The sequence below is a fragment of the Rhineura floridana genome, chromosome 6 (genome assembly GCF_030035675.1).
Source record: "Rhineura floridana isolate rRhiFlo1 chromosome 6, rRhiFlo1.hap2, whole genome shotgun sequence".
Taxonomy (NCBI): Eukaryota; Metazoa; Chordata; class Lepidosauria; order Squamata; family Rhineuridae; genus Rhineura; species Rhineura floridana.
This window is the reverse complement of record NC_084485.1, coordinates 108,712,552-108,733,160: the sequence shown is the minus strand read 5'-3', so window position 1 is coordinate 108,733,160 and position 20,609 is coordinate 108,712,552. Positions and strand designations below refer to the sequence as shown.

The 20,609-nt window shown below is 43.2% G+C and overlaps 1 protein-coding gene across 10 annotated transcripts in view; it reads left to right on the top strand.

Moving 5' to 3' along the window:
* SLC44A5 (solute carrier family 44 member 5) overlaps positions 1-20,609 on the top strand; it is a 258,713-nt gene that overhangs the window by 117,285 nt on the left and 120,819 nt on the right. Inside the window, exon 1 of one of the 10 annotated variants that reach the window (XM_061633446.1) lies at positions 17,353-17,538. The exons of 8 other annotated variants lie outside the window; for them this stretch is intronic. In XM_061633446.1, the coding sequence (XP_061489430.1) occupies positions 17,505-17,538 (34 nt within the window). In that variant the 5' untranslated portion in view covers positions 17,353-17,504. Of the gene's footprint in view, positions 1-17,352; positions 17,539-20,609 lie in introns of those variants that run through there. One more of the 10 variants, XM_061633448.1, reaches the window with a different exon arrangement.

The window sequence follows — 20,609 nt, the reverse complement described above, 5'->3', positions numbered from 1 at the left end:
GATGAAACCCCTCCGCTGGATGTGCTGTTGTTAGAGTCATTACCGGAACCACCCCTCCATGCTGGGAATATTGCCACTGCGTCATCCAAAGACCCAGTTCTTGCCCGTGTTCTCAACTGGGTGTGGAGGGGATGACCATTAGGGAAGCTTGAGGAGACCATTTGTATCCAAACAACATGAACTATCAGTGCACAAGGGATGCCTCCTGTGGGGAAATAGAGTTGTCATTCCTACTGTGTTGAGACATCGGGTGTTGGAGGCCCTACATGTCAGACACCATGATATACTGGGAATGAAGGCTCTGGGGTGCAGCTATTATGGTGGCCCAAGATGGACAGTGAGATTGAAGTATGCATCAAGAGATGTGAGAAGTGTCCGGTTTTGAGACCAGCTCCACCATATGCCCCAGTGCACCCATGGGAATTGACAAAAACACCATGTTCACGGCTTCATATCGACTTTGCAGGCCCCTTCCAGGGACAAACTTTCTTGATTGTTGTTGATTCATATTCCAAATGGTTAGAAGTGGTTCCGGTATCATCAATGACATCTCGTATTGTTATCAAGACCTTACGCAGGCTTTTCACAGCACTTGGGTGGCTAAACACCATTGTCTCAGATAATGGGGCCCAGTTCACATCTGCAGAACTCCGCACATTCCTGGATAATGGACTGATTTGGCATGTCACTTCAGCCCCTTTTCATCCAACAACCAATGGCCAGGCCAAGAGGATGGTCAGGACAACAAAGGAAGCATTGGAACGGATTGTAGAAGGTGACTGGGACCGACGCCTTGCAAGTTTTCTCCTGACACAACACATCACACCTTGTGCCACAACTAGAAAGAGCCCAGCCAAGCTATTAATGAACAGACAACTAACTACTCTGCTTGATCGGCTGCATCCTGACTTGACCGAGAACCGACCAGGGAGTCCATTGCAGTTTAAGAACCTGCACAGGTGTTCAGCCCAGGTGACCCGGTGTATGTCAGGAACTACGATGCTGGTGAAACGTGGATTCCTGCCACTGTGACCCAAGCCACGGGCTGATTGTCCTACAGGGCTCAAACACCAGATGGCCATGTGTTACATCAACATGTGGACCAGATGAGAGGACTAAGCCCAGCTCCATCAGTTCTCTCTGAGGGTGCTGGAAATACTCAAGTGGGAAGAGAAAATGAGCCAATGGCTGCTCCTGATGCCAGACAAGAGCAGTTGCACCTGGACCCTGAAGTGAACCAACATGAACCAGAGCCAAATGGGGAACTAGGGGATGCACCATCAGCTTCAATGCAAAATTGTTGCTGATCCACCCGCACCAGGGCTTGTCCAAAGTATCTTCAGGACTATGAGAGCTAGGGGGGAGGGGTGTAGTGTATTGGCCCTCTATGCTTGCCATACCAGGAACTGCTGAGTCAGCCCCAGGCTGTGGCAGTTTCAGTTCCAGGCCTGCCTTATAAGCATCACCATGCTGTGAGCCTTTTTCTCTGTATATAATTAGTTATAGTAAAGTTCTTGTTATTGTTAGATCCTCTGTGTGGCCTCTTCCTTCATGATACTTTTCAGAAAAAAGGGAAGATACTAACAGTACAGACACAGCTTCTAGTTCCTATTTTCCCCCACACTTTTCCCGCAGAATAACTGTTATGGCTTCTGGGTGTAAGAGAAACCCTATTCTGGGAATATTTTGAAGAAATTCCTTCCTTGAGGAAAAATTGAGAATGTGCAAAGTCCAAGAAGGAGTTGCAGGACCTAGTTGCAAGAATGATGAAACATCATAATGAAACCTGCTTATTAGGAGAAAATGATGTAGATGAAGATGTGGATATGTCTGAAGAACAATGTGGATTAACAAATTTAAAAACTGAATAATTTATTTTGTAATGCATTATGGGAATGCATCATTCATCAACACTCTCTGTGCCTTTTAATATTACATAATATTTGCTATACTGGATGTTAATAGAAAAAAAAGCATATCTCCTTTTGGCTAGTTTATTCAGTTTACTGGGTTTAGAATCTATGACCCAAGTTTATGGTACAAAAAAATGTAGTTAAGACTTGCCACTGGGTGTCATTTTACTTTATATTACATAACATCCCCCTTATTTTGGAACATCATGGCTGACCATAATGGTGATGCCATAAGTCTATTCCTTGTTTTACTTCAGCATAACTCAGCTTCCCTAGGAACCCCATTCTATCCTTGCTTTCTAAAAAAAAGCATCTGCAGCTTGACACAGGTAATATTATGTACTGTTTCATAAATTAATATAAATCAAGTTATCTAAACAATTGCACAGTGTACTCTCCTTGTAAAATGCTATATTGAGTTGTAAATTAACATGCCTTAGCTAGCAGATTTGCACCATTTTTAAAGAAATATGTGAAGAACTATAAGTGACAAACTTGATTTAAATTATGATTTAAATCAATCCACCCTGCTTTCAAATCAGCATATGAGCCAAAGTCTTGTCTAAATAACAATGTCTTTGAATTTGTGCAAAAACAGTATGTGAATTCTGTTGGCTTCCTGTTCTTGATTCTCCTTGCCGTGTTACAGAGTAATCCAAATGCCAGGAAGCTGGCAGAAGGGGTGCTGGCAGTGGAGGAGCCGGCACAAAGCTCTGTGGGATCCTCCTCCCACCCGGGAGCCACTGGCCTGGCTGGATGCGGGCTCCGTTGGGAGCTGTGTGCATGAGCCGGCCAGAAAGTGCTGGCTCCAGCATGTAGGCCCCCTGGGAGTAAGCGCTCCCCGTAGGCCACAATGGGTCATTAAAAATTTTTTTTACTCCACCAGCCTTTTGGCTGGCAGTGTTTGAAGAGTGATTGGGACCCAGGGGAGGGGTCTGGATGCAAGGAGGATGTTGCTTAAGTCCCCCCTGTGGCTCCTCCCCTGCCACACCTCCAGAACACCTCATTTTGGGGCCTTTTGCCAGCTTCTACTGGGCCTTCATCCACCGGACTGGCCATCCCTGGTGGATCCCTGGTGGTGCCGGTAGGCTCCTGGCAGAACCACATCTCTGCTGTGGCGGAGGGCTGCTACTGACAGAGCCTGCCACAGCTGGGAGCCTGCTAGCGCTCCATGGCATCCAACTCACACTAGCCCAGTGGAAGGGTGAGTAGGAGTGTGCCCTTAGGGTTGCTAGACCACATTGCTGAAATGACTATTGGCAGAAGCCACGACTGACAAATGATAGGAAATGAACTGAGTTTGCTGGAGTTCGGTTGGTTAACAGGTGGTTGGTAAAATTCCAAGTCAGTGTTTATCTGTCCTCTACAATGTATGATGTGTGCCTTGTTATGATGCCCTTCCTAATGGTAAATATTATTTGACAACTGAGAAAAAGGTTTGTGTGATACGGCATTGAAAGCCAAGATTTCTGAGAAAGAGAAGAATACCAGGGTTACATGCATATTGGAACTGCAGTCAGTTGGCACTTCTGCTTCATTAATTTTATTCTGCTAAAGCTCAATAAAGAGGCAGAGAGACAAGGCATTGTGCCTCGTATAAAACAGAGGTTTTGTCTTATAATGAGAAAGTCTCACATACAGTACTTGACATTGCAAAAGGTGGTGATGATGATATAATAGATCCAGTAATAGAATATTATCTTGTTAAAAATTGCAACATGGCAGTATTCATTCGGCATTTAGGCAGAGCAGATCTGTTACATAGCTCAATATTTCTATATAAAAATTTCCCCAATAATGAACTGATTGTTTCCAATCGCCTGGATGGTTAGTGGTTTTATATAACATAGAAACTGCTTCTAGTTCAGTTCAGGTCATCTGGTGAATGACAGTATCAGATCATTTATTATTTGTCACAGACTTAGTCAGCCAGGCCAATCTTACTTAGTTTGTTAGCACAATTTAGTTCAATTGTATAATATTCCATACTAGTGTTCAGACCTACCATTCAGTGTGCGTTGAACCCAGAATTACCTAACTGGTCTTCTGATTGTCTGGTTTTTGACAGATGTCAAAACAATGCAATTCCCAGAACTTTGCATGCTAGAATTTTAGTCAAGTGAAGCACATATTTAAAACAGGATAATGAAGGATGAGTATTAAAAACCAATTCAGAAATTCTGAAAGTTTCAGATAGGTGCAGTTTTTTTAATTATGTCATAAATAGTTTTTCCTGATCTTTTTTCACAATACACTTTGTATTTTGTTTCAAAGTAAACAGATTCTGAGCTTCAGCCTCCTTGTGCATACTTTGTATGGCATAAAAATATGTGAACAACATATTTTTCTATAAAAAGAGACCTTTGGCTTCTTGACAGATGATTAATGGGCTGAAATGATGAATCTATCCAGTTTTGGTTTTTGACAACTAGTTCTGAGTCTGTTGAGAAGAATGGTATAAAAATTCAGATGTATTTAAAAAAGAAAGTGCTGTGGATCTAGGCGGTGCCAGATCCAATATGGAAGAGGGTTTTGTTACAATTAATGGTTCTTTGAAAGAACTATTACAGCTGCTCAGCCAATCCCTTGTGACTACAGTGCAGATCTTATGACACTCATCCCATATTGAATCTGGCATCCTTAGGTACTCCTGACATAATCCCATACAATAAGGGTGGGGGATCTCCCCTCCCAGCCTATGAGCCGATGTGCCAATAGTGGGCAGGACCAGCAGATATGACTCTTAGTAGCTACATTCCAACCACAAATAATCCAGTGGCTTTTACTCTCTCCCCCTCATATATCTCCCTATCCAAGCAGGCAAGAGACATTATCACACATGTTATGGATAGCTCACTACATTGATACCACACAGTGAAAAAGAGTCTCACGGCAGCATGTTAAAAGGCAGTACATAAAAACTTTTATGCAGTGTTGTTAACATTTATGCGACCATTTCAGTTTATGGTAATGATGGCTAGAAGTCCGTGTAGCCAATGGCTATCACACAAAGTAGGTTGTGAGGAAAGGCCCTAGTATTGACTTTTTGCTTTCAGGTATGCATACCCTTTTCCAGTTTATTGTGGGTACTTGTGAGTTAATGTGTGTACACGAAAAGATATTGTACAATTACTGAAAGGAGTGGTGAAATGTTGTAACCTGCAGAAATAGATTTCAGACTCTTAATGAAAGGTTCACATTCCTAAGCATAGAGGCCTGCCAGTTCTACTTCCCATAAAACCAAGCAGATGAACAGGAAGGTAGGGTCGCAGCTTCTGTATGAGATGAAGTTGATACCAAGCTGCCTGACCCACTGCCAAAACCTGAGCCTCCATGGACAGTTGGGACTTGAAAATGACCCCGAGGCTATGGACCTGGTCTTTCAGGGGCAATTTTACTCCATTAATCACCAGGTCTATATCTCCCAACATACTCTTGTCTCCCACAAGCAACACCTCGGTCTTGTCAGGGTTAAGCTTCAGCCTATTCCTTCCCATCCATTCACTAACAGATTCCAGGCACTTGGACATGGTATCCACAGCCAACCTTGGTGAGGACTTAAACGAGAGATAGAGCTGAGTGTCATCCGCATATTGGTGACACTGCAGCCCAAATCTCCTGATGATGGCCCCCAGCGGCTTTACATAGATGTTGAATAGCATGGGGGAGAGGATAGAACCCTGTGGCACTCCACAATTGAGAGGCCAAGGGTCTGAAACCTCATCCCCCAATGCCACCCGTTGGTGCCTATCAGAGAGATAGGAACGAAGCCACCGCAAAACGGTGCCCCCTATTCCTAATCCCTCCAGGTGATCTAAAAGGATACCGTGGTCAACAGTATCAAAAGCTGCTGAGAGATCCAGGAGGACGAGGAGGGTATGTTCTCCCCTATCCAACGCCCTCCTCATATCATCCACCAAGGCGACCAAAGCTGTTTCAGTTCCATGTCCAGTCCTGAAGCCCGATTGGAATGGATCCAAATAATTTGCTTCATCCAAGTGTGTCTGCAACTGTTTGGCCACCACTCGTTCAATCACCTTGCCCAAGAATGGTAAGTTAGAGACTGGGCGGAAGTTGTTTGGGTCTTGGGGATCCAAGGAGGACTTTTTCAAGATGGGATTTATTATTGCCTCCTTGAGGACTGATGGCGTTGCACCCTCTTCCAAGGATGCATTTACCACTGCCTTGATCCTTTCGCTCAGCCTCTCTTTACAGTTCATAATGAACCATGATGGGCAAGGATCTAGAAGACAAGTGGTTGGCTTCACTGTAGAGAGCACCTTGTCCACTTCCTCAGAGGGAAGAGGCTGAAATCGATCCCAACGGACCAGAATGCAACTGGCCAACTCTAGCTCACTTCCTGTATCCACGGCGCACGGAATCATGCTTTTCAGGCGCTCGATTTTATCGGCAAAGTGTTTAGCAAATATGTCACAGGAGGCTTTAGAGTATTCCATGGGTTCCTGAGCAACTGGACCGACCAGGCTTCGGACCACTTGGAACAACCTCCTGGGACAACATCACCGGCGCTCTAGTCGTCTCACCTCCTGTCTCAGACCCTGCAGCCATGGTGAATACCAGGGTGCAGTCTGAGTTCCATTCAGGGGGAGAGGACGTTTCAGAGCCACTCGGTTTATAGCCTTAGTGATCTCTCCATTCCATTCCATCATCAGGGCTTCAACCGGGCATCCTTCAGCAGGCTGCAGGTCTCCCAGCACATTCAGGAATCCTATAAGATCCATCAGGCGTCTGGGGCGGACCATCCTAATAGGTCCTTGTCCCCTGCGGAGGGTATGTGGCATTGAGAGGTCTATATTCACCAGGTAGTGATCTGACCATGACACAGGGTTAAGAGAAAACAGCCCCTATTTTCAGAGCACTTTCCTCCCCTCCTGAGGCAAACACAAGGTCAAGAGCATGACCGGCTACTTGGGTGGGCCCTATAGTACTAAGGTGCAGTTCCCATGAAGTCATGGTTTCCATGAAATCTCTAGGGGCTGCAGTGAGGACGGTCTTGGCATGCATGTTGAAGTCTCCCAAAACCAAGAGATTGGGGGAGAGCATCCGTACACCTGCGACCACCTCAAGCACCTCGGTCAGGGAGTCCGCTGTGCAGCGAGGAGGGCGGTACACAAGCAGAATCCCTAAACTGCCCTTTGGGTCCAACCTCCAGTACATGCAATCGACAAACTTGGTCTCATGGAGAGGGGGTCTGGCGAAAACCAAAGACTCCCAATAGATGACTGCCACTCCCCCTCCCTGCCTACCAACCCTCGGCTGCTGTGCGTATTGGAAACTGGCTGGACACATGGCCCCAAGCGTGGGAGCTGAGGTCTCATCCAGCCAGGTCTCCGTAATACATACCAGGTCTGCGCCCTCATCCAGGATCACATCATGGATGAGCGATGTTTTTTGGGTCACAGAGCTGGCGTTACACAACAGCAGACGAAGGTTGGATGGAGTCCTGCTTCCCCCAGTAGTCTTCTGGTTATGGACAGGCCCGGAACATGGGATGGATATTATACATCTATCCCTTGTTCCCCTAAGTTGGCATGGCCTGCCGTATACACCTTTCCAGGATCTGCCACCCAGCCTCTTAATATCATGGCTTCCCACCCTCCTTATGGTGTCCCCTTCCGGTCTGCACATGACCACCCTCCTTGTTTGTCACTCAGGTAGGCTCCCCACCCCTAGGGCGTCCCAGTGCATCAATGTCGGGGAAATTGTGGTAGACCACGAGGTAGATGAGAAAGTTAATGGGGTTCTCCCTTGTTCATATTGTCAGGTGGTCTCACATTTCGCATCCCATTCCTGCGCAGTGTCTGTTTCGCCACCTTGGTAATCCGGGCAGTCGCTGTGGATCTTTGTCAGCTGTGCTGACAGTTGCTCAAGTCTGCATAATATTTCAATGCGATCTTATTTTATTTTATTATTTATTGTACTTTTAGACCGCCCTTTAGCGACAAGCTCTCAGGGCGGTGTACAACAGAATAAAACCACATTAAATACAGATGAGTGTGGGTACAATACAACTATAAAAACATTTTAAAAGCAAGGTTAAGACAAACATAAAATAAAATTAAAATTAAAATTAATTTAATTAATGATTGTAGGAGTTCCTGCTCTTCCTGCACATATGAGATATTGGATCCACCAACCGATTGAGGAGTAGTTTGCAGTGTAAAGACCATATTCTCTTTTTGGGGTGCTGATTTTTCCTTCTTAGAACTTTCTTCCGGGGCCTCCAGGTCGATGAGCCATCCATATTTGTTGTCTTGATGGAAATTTGGGCAAGGCTGGGGGTTAGGAAGTAGAGGCTCTGGCGCTGCCTTATTTTCAAAGAACCTCCAGGAACAATGTTCAATTTAGCCAATTTATCCTTTTGGGACAATATTTGGGTCACTACTTGGGGTGAATGAAATGTAGCCACCGCTCTTGCTGTAATACCATTATAATAAAGGTACTCTACTGAGCCTATCTCCTGGATCTTTAATCTCACTAAGAAGATGTCCTTTAATATCTCCACTAGATGTTGTTTCCTAGCTGATTGCTCCACAATCCCCTTGGGTTTGGGGTAATTAACAAAGGCTAGTTTACAATGATTCAGGACTAGATTCCAGCTTAGATTTACTTTGCCAGCCTCTGGCTTCTGTATAGCATTTTCCTTCCATAAAACCTCCTGCCATGGATCTTGCTTAAGAGGTTGTAAATCCGTCACCCTTAGTGGGGGAGCAGGTATTGGTATTAAAATGGGATCCACGGGGCAATGATCTAAATGTGGTTCCCGTTGCATGTGTGTATCGTCCTTTCTCAAAGCACAGGGGAGCAATGGCTCATTTTTCTCCCTGTTCACTGATGGATCCTTATCTAGCAGATTAAATAATTTTTGGAAATTCATTTTATTCCCCCGTGTTGGCTTCTGGTTTTTAAGATTTTTGCTCTTCTTTTTGATGACGATTGGCCCCTTCCTTGCTCGGCTGCGCTTAGGTGGCAAAGTGGCCGGCTTGATTTCTGTAGTTGAAAATGGAGTAAGTTGATTCAATGTCTGAGGGGTGGCCGCTGGGGGGGCTGGATCGGCAGGCTTCTGCTGAAGTTTCACAGTTTCGGTCCAGTTGCGCAGGAACCTATGGAACAATCAAAAGCCTCCTGTGACATATTTGTTAAACACTTTGCCGATAAAATGGAGCACCTAAAGGACAGGATTCCGTGCGTCGTGGCTACAAGTAGTGGTCCAGAGGTGGCCAGTTGCAATCCGGTCTGCTGGGATCGGTTTCAGCCTCTTCTCTCTGATGAAGTGGACAAGGTGCTCTCTACTGTGAAACCAACCACTTGCTTGCTTGATCCTTGCCCTTCATGGCTCATTATGAGCTGTAAAGAGAGTCTGGGCAAAGGGATCCAGGCAATGGTAAATGGATCCTTGGAGGAGGGTGCAATGCCATTAGCCCTCAAGGAGGCAGTGATAAGACCTATTTTGAAAAAGCCCTCCTTGGATCCTCAAGATCTAAACAACTTTCGCCCAGTCTCCAACTTACTATTCTTGGGCAAGGTGATTGAGCGTGTGGTGGTAAAGCAGCTACAGACACACTTGGAGGAAGCAGATTATTTAGATCCTTTCCAGTTGGGCTTCAGGACTGGACACAGAACTGAAACAGCCTTGGTCGCTCTGGTGGATGATATGAGGAGGGCATTGGATAGGGGAGAACATACCTTCCTCGTCTTTCGATACTGTCGACCACGGTATCCTGTTGAGTCGCCTGGAGGGATTGGGAATAGGAGGCACTGTTTTACAGTGGTTCCGTTCCTATCTCTCCGGTAGATATCAGTGGGTAGCGTTGGGGGATGAGGTTTCAGACCCTTGGCCCCTCAACTGCGGTGTGCCACAGGGTTCTATCCTCTCCCCCATGCTATTTAACATTTATATGAAACCGCTGGGAGCCATCATCAGGAGTTTTGGGCTGCAGTGCCATCAATATGCGGATGACACGCAGCTCTATCTCTCATTTAAATCCTCACCAGAGTTGGCTGTGGATACCTTGTCCAAGTGCCTGGAGTCCGTAAGTGGATGGATGGGAGAGAACAGGCTGAAGCTGAACCCCGATAAGACCAAGGTGTTACTGGTGGGGGACAAGAGAAGGTTGGGTGATTTTGACCTGATACTTAATGGGGTGAGTTTGCCCCTGAAGGACCAGGTCCTCAGTCTCGGGGTCATCTTGGACTCCCAGCTGTCTATGGAGGCTCAGGTTTCTGCAGTGAGCCGGGCAGCTTGGTACCAACTTCATCTAGTACAGAGGCTGCGACCCTATCTTCCCATACATCTGCTCCCATGAGTGATACATGCCCTGATCTCCTCTCGATTAGACTACTGTAATGCGCTCTACGTGGGGTTACCCTTGAAGACGGTCCGGAAACTCCAGCTGGTACAAAATGCGGCGGCGCGCTTAATAAAGGAGACCCGCCGTCGTGATCATATCACCCCAGTGTTGATTGAATTACACTGGCTGCCAGTTGTATACCGGGCCCAATTCAAGGTGTTGGTTCTAACCTTTAAAACCCTATACGGTTCCGGCCCAGTTTATCTGAAGGAACGCCTCCAGTATCACAAAATATGCCGCCAAACAAGATCAGCCTCACAGGACCTTCTCTCGGTCCCACCGACGAAGACAGCTAGGTTGGTGCGGACCAGGGAGAGGGCTTTTTCGATCGTGGCCCCCACCCTCTGGAACTTACTTCCCTTTGACCTTCAGCATGCCCCCTCCCTATTGACTTTTCGCCGAGCCTTGAAGACCTGGCTCTTTAGGCAGGCCTATGGGATCTCTGGGGTGGGCTAGGTTTTATACTGTATTAGCGTAGGATGGTCTGTTAGATGATATGTTATGATATTAATATTGTGCTGATTATGTATATGTTGAGATTGTATTTTATATTGTACGTCGCCCAGAGTGTCCGTTCAGTCGGACAGATGGGCGTCTGATAAATAAAATTTTATTATTATTATTATTATAAGAATTGTTAGTAGATGGTTGCTTTCGGTCAGAAAGTTTTTTATATGCTCCAACTCCATTGCCATCATAGGCAGCCAGCCTATCAGTAACGGCATCTCTTCAATGAGGCCTGGTTGAAATGATAGGCTGGGAGATCTCATTGAGATACTGGACGATCCAGTTGTGACCTCAGTCTTCTTGGCCAAGGAGTCCAGTGGTAGTAACATCACTGGGGGAGAGCATGGGTCCAGGAGCATATCCTGACTTGGAGCCCTGGTTGGGGCATCCTCCAACCGTGCTTTAATGACAGACTGCTGTACTTCTGGTGAAGCTGGATTACAAAAATCAGCTCATTTACTTCTTGCTCAATGGCCTGCGCTATCTCAGCAGCCAAGCTTAAAGCTGGGGTTTCGTCCATAAACCATTGTATATTGTGCTTGGCAGAAAAGGACCAGTCAGTGGGAGTAGAGCAGGTCTGCATGGGGGCCACTTTTGCCTGCTTTAATGAGCTATTAGGGAAAAAGTGTGTGATTTGTAATTGGCCCCCTTCAAGCTTTGAATACTCCTCCGGTTTTAGATTAAGGGGGGAGATTTGAGCTGGTCTTCCTTTCCTTTTAGCTATTCTTCCCAAGCTAGGAAGGCTCTCAAGGGTTAAGGGCTCTCTCTGTATAAAAACAGACGTTTATACCCCATTTCTTAACATTCATCAATTTATCATTGGTTCCAATGTACTGTTTTAGCCTTAACATCCAAAAGTATTATTACAATCGTTCAATAAATTAAAAGTATACAATATTTTCTTCCTTTTTACAGTACTATCAACCAGTTTATGTTTGATGAAATCAATTCCATCATTCCCTCTATTTCTGATGCTGAGGTATAAATGCTGTTGCTCATATAGGCGAACAGCAACATTCATACACAGGAGGGAAGTAGGTATGTGGGAACTCCAAGGGTTGTACAAAAAATATTTAGAAAAGAATCCTAAAGGGGATCCCCAAGAACACCACAATGGGGACTGAGCATATTCAATGGCCACTGAATTCAAGCAGACTCTTGGGGAGGGAATGGAAAACTGGATATGAGGGAGAATGGAATGAAGCATCTTGGAGGAGAGCATGGCTCATTGACTGGAACAGGAACATTCCACACTGCACATTGTGACTTTTCTAGTACCAAATAAAAATAGCAACTTTATGATATTTACAAATCATTATTAAAAGGGTATAATCTATTCTGGGGGTGCAGTCCAGTTACTGCAGTACCTTAAAAGATCCATGAGGTACCTCCCATATTCCCTATGTCAGTGGATAGTCACATATATAATAAGGGATGCCTTCAGTTTGGTTACTCTCACACTAGCAAAATACAAGTTAAATGGGATATTGAATAGTCTGTTCTAGAGTCTAGGAGAACAGATGGCATCATTTGGAATCTTGCCAAATTGAGTTCTCTTTTTCAACTGGAGCTTATCAAACTTGGGTAATGTTAATCCAGGCCTGATTCATATTTAAGTAGGTTATACCAAGGAGTGATCTTGCAGTCCCATTAAGGGATGTCATTTTGTTCTGAGTAAAAAATTGAATTCTGAAATATTGAACTGATGTTCTGTCTCTTGTTTACACTGGAGGAAGTAATTCTCTTGAGTTGTCTATTTGCACCTTTATTGTAAAGTTTCTTCCATAATAGTGTGATAAAATAGTTTATGATTTGGCATTGACATACCTTAATCCATGAAGTCAGAAGATAGCACAATAGGTTTTAGGATCAGGCTTCTAATATGTTCAGGTTATTGTAAAGAGAGATAAAAACCACTGTTAACAACAACAAAAATTTTTGAGTTAAAAGATAGCTTAATGTACATTAATGTGCCCAGAACCAATCACAGGCACTTACTATTCAGCCACCATGGTTCTAGGTCTAGAGACTTGGGAAATGATGATGTCCACTAATGGCATAGAGATAGCTGAGTGCAGAGGCTCTAGCACAGGCAGGTGCACCGGATCTGAATATGACCTGGCCCACTTTAAGTATTTGGGAGCAACAGGGGAGTGAAATCTCTCCTCTGCTGCTGCACCATGGCCGGGTGAGCTCTGTTTAGAAATCTGTGGGAAAACAAACCCTATTCCCTGTGTAGCAACTGGTATAGTGGGGCAGAGCTGTGGAGCCACACTCCTGTGTCAAGCCTCCACTCTCTCTCGATGAGCGGGGAGGGGGAAGGCATGAATTGCAGGCGCCTCCACGACCAGAAGGCGCGGAAGGTCCAGCTGTTGTGTCTTTTCCAGCCTTGGGGGAAGGGAGTGTGTTAGATGTTCCGTCAATTCCCACGGGTGAACCCTCCCCATTTCAGGATAGTGCTCAGCTGCCAAACGCCCTCTCGGAGCCGTTAGGGGAGGATTCCGAAAGAGCAGTAACTCCTCCTTTGCCAAGCGGTGAAAGAGTCGTAACTCCCCCTTTGTCCACCCGTAACTTAGAGATGTCTGAGGCTTCCCCGCCTTCTACTTCCCTGTCTGTTGATAAGGACCCTGTTTAGTCAGACAAGCCCGGAAGTTCGCCCCCTTCACCCCGCTCTCAACGGCGGGAAAAGTGCACTGGTCAGAGGGCAGGGGTACGAAGGAGTGAGAGATTGCGCTCCAAAACTTCCCCTATATAAGCTTGCTGAGTTGGGAGGGGGGTGTTGCGTCAACTCTCCTTTACGTTGCAGAGCAGGTCTAAAGTGTTGTTAGGGAATTACAGTGAGTTATTGTAGGAATCCTATGAAGTGCACTGCTTTTGATGTTTCCATTACTCTAATAAAACAAGATTTACTTGCACCAACGTCTCAGCCTCTTGGGTTCAACTCTGGACGGGACACCTCCCAACATTGGCAACACTATAGCTTCCCAAGTTGGGACAGGCTGGTAGTGAGGTCATGCTGTGTGAATGCTCCATTGGAGCCAATCTGGTACGCCCACCATTGTGTTCAACCCCTGCCCTGCCCAGGGAAGCTGTAGCAGCACCAGTGTCAGGAGGTCAACTCTATGTCTTTGCCCTGCTACACCAGCTGCTACTGCATCCCATGTCTTCCTGCTGGGCATCCAGTAGACCATGCCCATTTGTGTACTTACATGTAGCTTACAGGTTCATAAAGCATTAGTAGGTTATGCACAGCTGCATCTTGAAAGTCTCTATAGCCAGTCTGCAACCTGGGAGAAAGGCTTCTGTACCTTGGTGCTTCAACCCTTATTGGGGAGAATACTGTGTGTGGGGAAGGAGTAATAGTGTTAGGTAGACTGACTTAGACTGTGGCCATCTTCCCCCAACAGTCAGTACATTGGGCAATTGGCTTTTGGAATCAAAAGATCACGATGCAGCAAATATACCAACTACTCTCCACTAAGGTGCTGAAATTAGGCTTTTGATAAGGATTGATTACAGGCCCCTCATTATGGGCTTTTGCCATTTTGGCATAGGACCTCTGTACAGTGGAAAAGATGAGATGATGTGCTTAGGCCACTTGTTTCATGGGCTCAGCTGTGAGTATTGGCACGTCACTAGACCTCAATCTCAAATGTGGTTATAGTGACCAATCTCACAAGATTTTTGTTAAGACAAACACTATAAAGACTGTTATTGTGTAGGTGAACCTAGAGCTGACACCTGAGGATGACAGGATCAAAAGAGAGATGCTATGATAATAGCTCATAGCTAGAACAGCAGAGGCATAGTCTGATATCAAGCATGATATCAGATATACTTGTGTCTCATGAGCTATGGCAATTAAGAGAAAACTAGATAGGAAGCAGGCAAGCAGGCATTGGTTGGGAAGATTTTAAGTCAAGCTGGATTCTCCCACAGCTCATCTTGGTGCCTGGAAGCTGAGCTGGAAAGTGGAGAACGAAAGCCAGGCGCTGTTGAAACTCCTGCTCCTCTCTCAGGCCTGAGCCAAGAATCCTATGTCTCATACCAAATGCTGTTGTGATTGCACATAACGGTCTGCAAATTTAAAGGGGTATCTAAATAGCATCATAGGAAGCTGTCTTGTACTAACCATTGGTCAATCTAGTCCTGCATTGTTGACCCTGACTAGCAGCAGCTCATCAGGATTTCAGACAGGAGTCTCTTCTAGCCACACCTGGAGATACAAGGATTAAACCTAGGGCCTTTTGCATTCAGAGGATGTGATCTATCCCTGCCCTGTGGCCCTTTCCTGTTGTGATAAATAGTAATAGTTCTTATTGTTTTAAGGAAGAACTGAGGAGAGAATTTAGAGCAGGGCTGGGGAACTTGTGGCCTTCCAGATGTTGCTAGACTATAATTCTTAGCATGATCACTGGTCATGGATGATAAATGGGACTAATGGAAGCTGGAATGCAACAACATCTAGAGCACCATAGGCTTCCCATCTCTGATTTAGAAAGAGTACTAGTAATTTTAGAGACAACCATTGTGTTAGACATGAGTGGCCAAACTTCTACACTAATGACATACACAGCTGGGATTTGTGACATGCCTTAACAAGAGCAAAATGGCTCATGGGCCTTGTAATGGCATGGAGTCACACCTGTATTTTTGCTTCTCTTTTCTGTGTTGTCTGTCAAGAACTCGCAAATTCTCACCGGGGAGTCCACTCCAAAGCCCAGGGCAATTGATCCTGGCCAGGCACAACCCGTGCCTTCCTTAACAGGGCTGAGTTAAACCAATACCAACCCTGCAACGTAGGTAGACTTCCACCACCCCTTAATCTGGTCACCCACTCTGGGCCAAGGGGAAACCCAAAGTGCCATAAATAGACCTGCCAAGGTTTCCAAAAGACAAGAGCCAAAGATGCACTCCTTGTTCTGGAGCCTTAAGGCAAAATACCTAACTGTACAGTAGTCTATGGCTAATTGGCTAAGGTGGTGGATTCAGAGCCGATTTCCCCCTGAAATGAACACACACTGGTAAATAAGAGGTAGCTTTATTAAAATAAAATACAAGTGCAAAAATGTAGCAGCAAAATAAGTCCTTACACCAAGCACCCCAAGGGTTAGGTAAAATACAAAATGCAGAGAGTTCAAGTAAAAATAACAAAGCTGACTAGCCTAATCTATACTCATATAATATAGGTAAACCAGCAGAGTAACTTCATGGTTCCATATCTCCCCAGAGATTAATAGTCTGGATAGCAAAAGGAAGATTGAACCCCAGCATCAGGTAGCAGTGGGGAACAAAGACCCAGAATGGCAGTTCTATTTTTATGAGGAAAAGCCCAGCAACAGCCAGGAATTAATTAGCCAATCGGGGTTTTCTGATGATGAAATCTTCTGGAGCTTTCGTGCCTATCAATCATGCTTCTCCAACCTTCCCAGGTCTGCGGACTTGAGGTACCAGTCCCAAGGTGTTCTTGCTCACTGCCCAATTTAACTGAGTACAGCTGTGAAAAACGACAGTCTCCTGGCCTCCCAGAGGCCCTAATTCAGGCAAGATATCCCCCTAATTCAGGCAAGAATTCCTTGCCACAGAACCATTTTAGTTAACAACCTTACAAACCAGCGTTCTTGGCATTGTCAGCTTTCTGGTTTAATAGACTACAGGGAAAACAATATCAAGAAACAAGGGACTACTAGTGGATTATAGTGTCCACTCTAGTGGCATTGTTGGACTTGATTTATAACACACTTATCAGAAATGTTGGCCACTATTGATGTTAAAAAACAAAACGATACATTAAAAATTAAAATAAATATATGAAATATTTTAAACAACTTCCTAAAGTTTAAGTTTTTAATGTGGGCCTTCCTTTCCCACTAGTGTCATGGCAGTACAAATTTGTCATTGTTAACATATCTAAAGAACCTTCTACATCTGCTATGCTGCTGATGGCCATGTTTTTTTCTTTGAATGATATTGTTACTTTATCCTGACATACTAGTGCTATTTAATTAAAGGGAACAAAACTGCATAAATGTTTCCCTGTTATTAATGAAACTCTACAAATCCTCACTCAGTGGAACTTGCCATTCTGCTCAGAAAACTTGAAGCTCCACATGAGTTGCATTAAAAAGCCTCTGAGCAACTGAAAAAAGGCAAGATGAGATCGCAGCTGTTACCATATTAAAATAAATAATTGAAAAATGCACAAAGTATCTACTGCAATGAATGCAATGCAATCTGTTTATACATGCAAAGTATATGCAAGTTTAGAAGGGGGGAGGCTGAGATGCATACAAAAAGCCAATGCTAAAAACAGTTAGTGAAGTACAAAAGGATTTGCAACAGTTCAGACCTCATGATGAGACAATCTATCAGGCAAAGTTACTTCCCAGCCTGTGGTGATTTGAATGGAGTTCTGTGTGTGTTTGTGTATTTTGGAAAAGAGGTGGTTCTCTATGGGAGGAGTTGTATTCCTATTTCAGTAACATTTATAGCACCAGTTGTACATTGGCACTGAGTGATAACAGTTTTCTATTAGTAGAAAGTTCTGCCTCTGTTGTGAGTTCTATCCTTATTGGATAAGTTTGTGCCATTCAATTAGTTTTATTTTTAAACCTGCTTAAATAGTATTTTGTGGACATAAGCTCACTGTACAAACTGTTCTTCCTGAAAAGGTCCTTGTACGTTATAAGTTGCTAGAATTGGAAGCAACAATATGGCTACGAAAGAATTCTACTATGGAAAAAATGGTAATTATCTATTTTTGCTCTAAATGAGTAATCTGAAAAATGCTACGAACTAGAGACTGACATTTCTGAAATTGACTTTCTCTTGGATCTCCATGATGTTGCGGCATGCTAAAAGTGATTGTTTTGATAAATGAAACAGTGTTGCTGTAATTAATTTGACATTGCATTTTGTTTTATTTATGTAATGCAAGTTTTTAGACAAACGTTTTAACTTTTAAACAAGTTACAAAATGGCTCTAAGGAATCTGCTGGGTTTACATTTTTTGTATAAGTTCTGCTGCTAAACTTAGAATCACTTACCAGATTTTGTGAAAGTTAGTTATGAAAAATAGAACCAGAATTCAACTGTGCACTTGTTCCATAGTTTTCAAAGAGAAGACTCTGTTTGGATTATACTCTGTGCCTTTGTATATAGATCAGCAAAATATTATTATACAATCTTTAAGACTTAGAACAAGTTTCAAAATTAAAAGTTTCTTCAAGCAAAGCCTTACCATAATACCACAAGGTGCTTTTGTCAGGAAATTTCTAATAGCATTGCAGTTTACTTTTGTCAGGAAATTTCTAATAGCATTGCAGTTTACTTTTGTCAATTTGAACAAATTATTGTTAATTTTAATATATTTTTGGCTTTCAGTACATTAGCCTTCCATTTGTAAACTGTCAAATTGTGTTGTGGATTTGTAGCAGAGTCTTTACCAGACCCCCAGACCCCCAAAAGCAGCTATCCCTGTACTTTAGTAGAGAAGTGTCATTTCTGCCTGTATGGAAGGACCTTTGGGAGGTATTTATAGTTATGTAATGTTTTACTTTCTTCAGTGAACACTGTTGCTTTCAACTTGTGCAATTTGTTTGCTTTCTGAAGAATAAAATGTGTCTCCTACTGAGAGATCAATGTATGGAGCACTTAATCTAATGTGCTGTCGTCCTCTAGTAAATTAACAGGTATTGATTTTTACTGGAGTTATATTTTTACAGTCGCATCTGATCTAAAAATGCATGCATTTTCCATTTTTATATGATAGAAAACCAATGGAGGTATGCCATGGATACCTCAAGTTGAAGGAAATTATGAAATCTGTATTGTTGATAGGAATGGAGTAATTACAAAAAGTAAAATACCTTCTAGGAAAAAAAAGCTGGTATGCACTTGTTTCCCTGGCTATATTATCAACAATTCTATTTCATGTCGACATTCTGAGCTTTCAGGAAATGGCATCTGTTAATGATACTGTAGCATAATGTAGGGCAAAATAAAAAGCATATGCATAAGGAAGGTAATAATACATGAGAAACATCTAGCCCTTTTGCAGCTTTGACTTACTATTGCTTTAAAGAAACATATTGCCCATCTGACAAACTATGTATGAAATGTACAATTTTGCCATTTCTGCATAAATATTTCAGTCCTGTGTTTGATATATGGATACATTTGGATGTAACCATGCAAATCTACATACATTTGCTCATGTTGAACACATGCTGATGGGCCAGCAATGATGAGTGTTATAAAATGTCTGTGCCACATCTTTACATACCTATGCAGACTCTATACATATTTTTCCCAGTTACTTTTAGTGGGGAAGTTGTGTTCATGTACAGTAACTTTCAAATGCTAAATGAGTGTAACTGAAGGAAATTAACTTACTGCATCTTACAGAGTATAACCAACTACATGGCACATTGAGTATCTTTTGCATTTCTTTCTAAGCTTGGCTGTGGTCCGAAGGATTTCTGTGTGACAAAGTAATTTGTGTTCTGTACCAGCCAGCAGTTTTTATCACATACACCTGTTCCAAAGCTATTAGCTGCCAAAGTCTTTGTGTGACAAAAATATGTTTTTGTCGGGTATTGGCATGGAAGAGAACATATTTGCTGCAATGCAAACAGAAACAAAGGAGCTTTCTCCGTTTATAGAACAAGGCTTGTGTGTTATGAAGATTTTCTGATATGAAGCATGAGGACAAATTTGACTTTGGTTAAATGAGTAAAATTCATTCACAGGATAATCCTATAATGTCTACTCAGAAGTCAGTGGGACTTGCTCTTGGAAAGTGTATATGGGATTGCATCCTGGATTTCTTTGATATAAACTGCTAGCAGTGGGAACAAATCATGCTTTCTTCTAGGAAATGGGGTTTAAGAGTAACTTCACTGAATTACATTAATGTCCATGTATCCTCTGAAGGAAAGAATCAGTGATGAGTTATAAAGCTACCTGAACGTACAAAGAATGATGTTCATAAACCCATTATTGATATGAGTAGCATAGTCATATTATATATACAAAGTTTTAATATAAGGGTAGGTGTCTTGACATGCTAACTGGGCCATAGTCAGCTGTCATGGTGCTTTGAAGCATGAGCCACAAGGTATTGCGGGTAATGTGGCAAAAAACTGTCAGATATTGGTGCACCCGGCGCATTGGAAATGCATATCACTATACTTAGGTTTCCTAGAATACTTCAGCAAAACCTGTGACATTTTCTGGGTTTTTATCTCACATCTTTCCAAAAAGTAGTGAGAAGCAGAAGCGATAAGCTACTTTAATTTAACTGTCATCAGTAACCTGTAAAAGATAAGAAGTTGCTGGAAAGATGTTATCAGCTGCTGCAGAAATGCACAATAAATTTCTGAGAAATGAATTCTTCCTAAATATTTTACTGTCAGTCTTCTATGCATAGATAGAACTTAAAAAAATTTATTATTTAATATAGCTGTTCTCAATATAGTGAAGTATACAGCAAGTCTGAACAAAGAACCTATTAATCTGCTTCACATTTTCCTCCTTGGAGGTTTCCTATGTTACCGCCAACACAGTACACACTGGGTAACACTGGTTTACTGTGCCTCCTATGCGTTAAATACTCTTTTATGTACTTATTTGCAAAAGAAAAAATGTGTTCACTTTCTGTGCCAGTAATATGTCATTAATAATAAAAAATAACTTTTTAAAATATTGCATTTTACCATTTCAGCAAGCTGGTTTACACAGTAGTTTATTTTTATATGTGAATTTTCCTGACTGTCTCTGGGTAGGCACGCATATGAAACATGTCTTATATGAACCA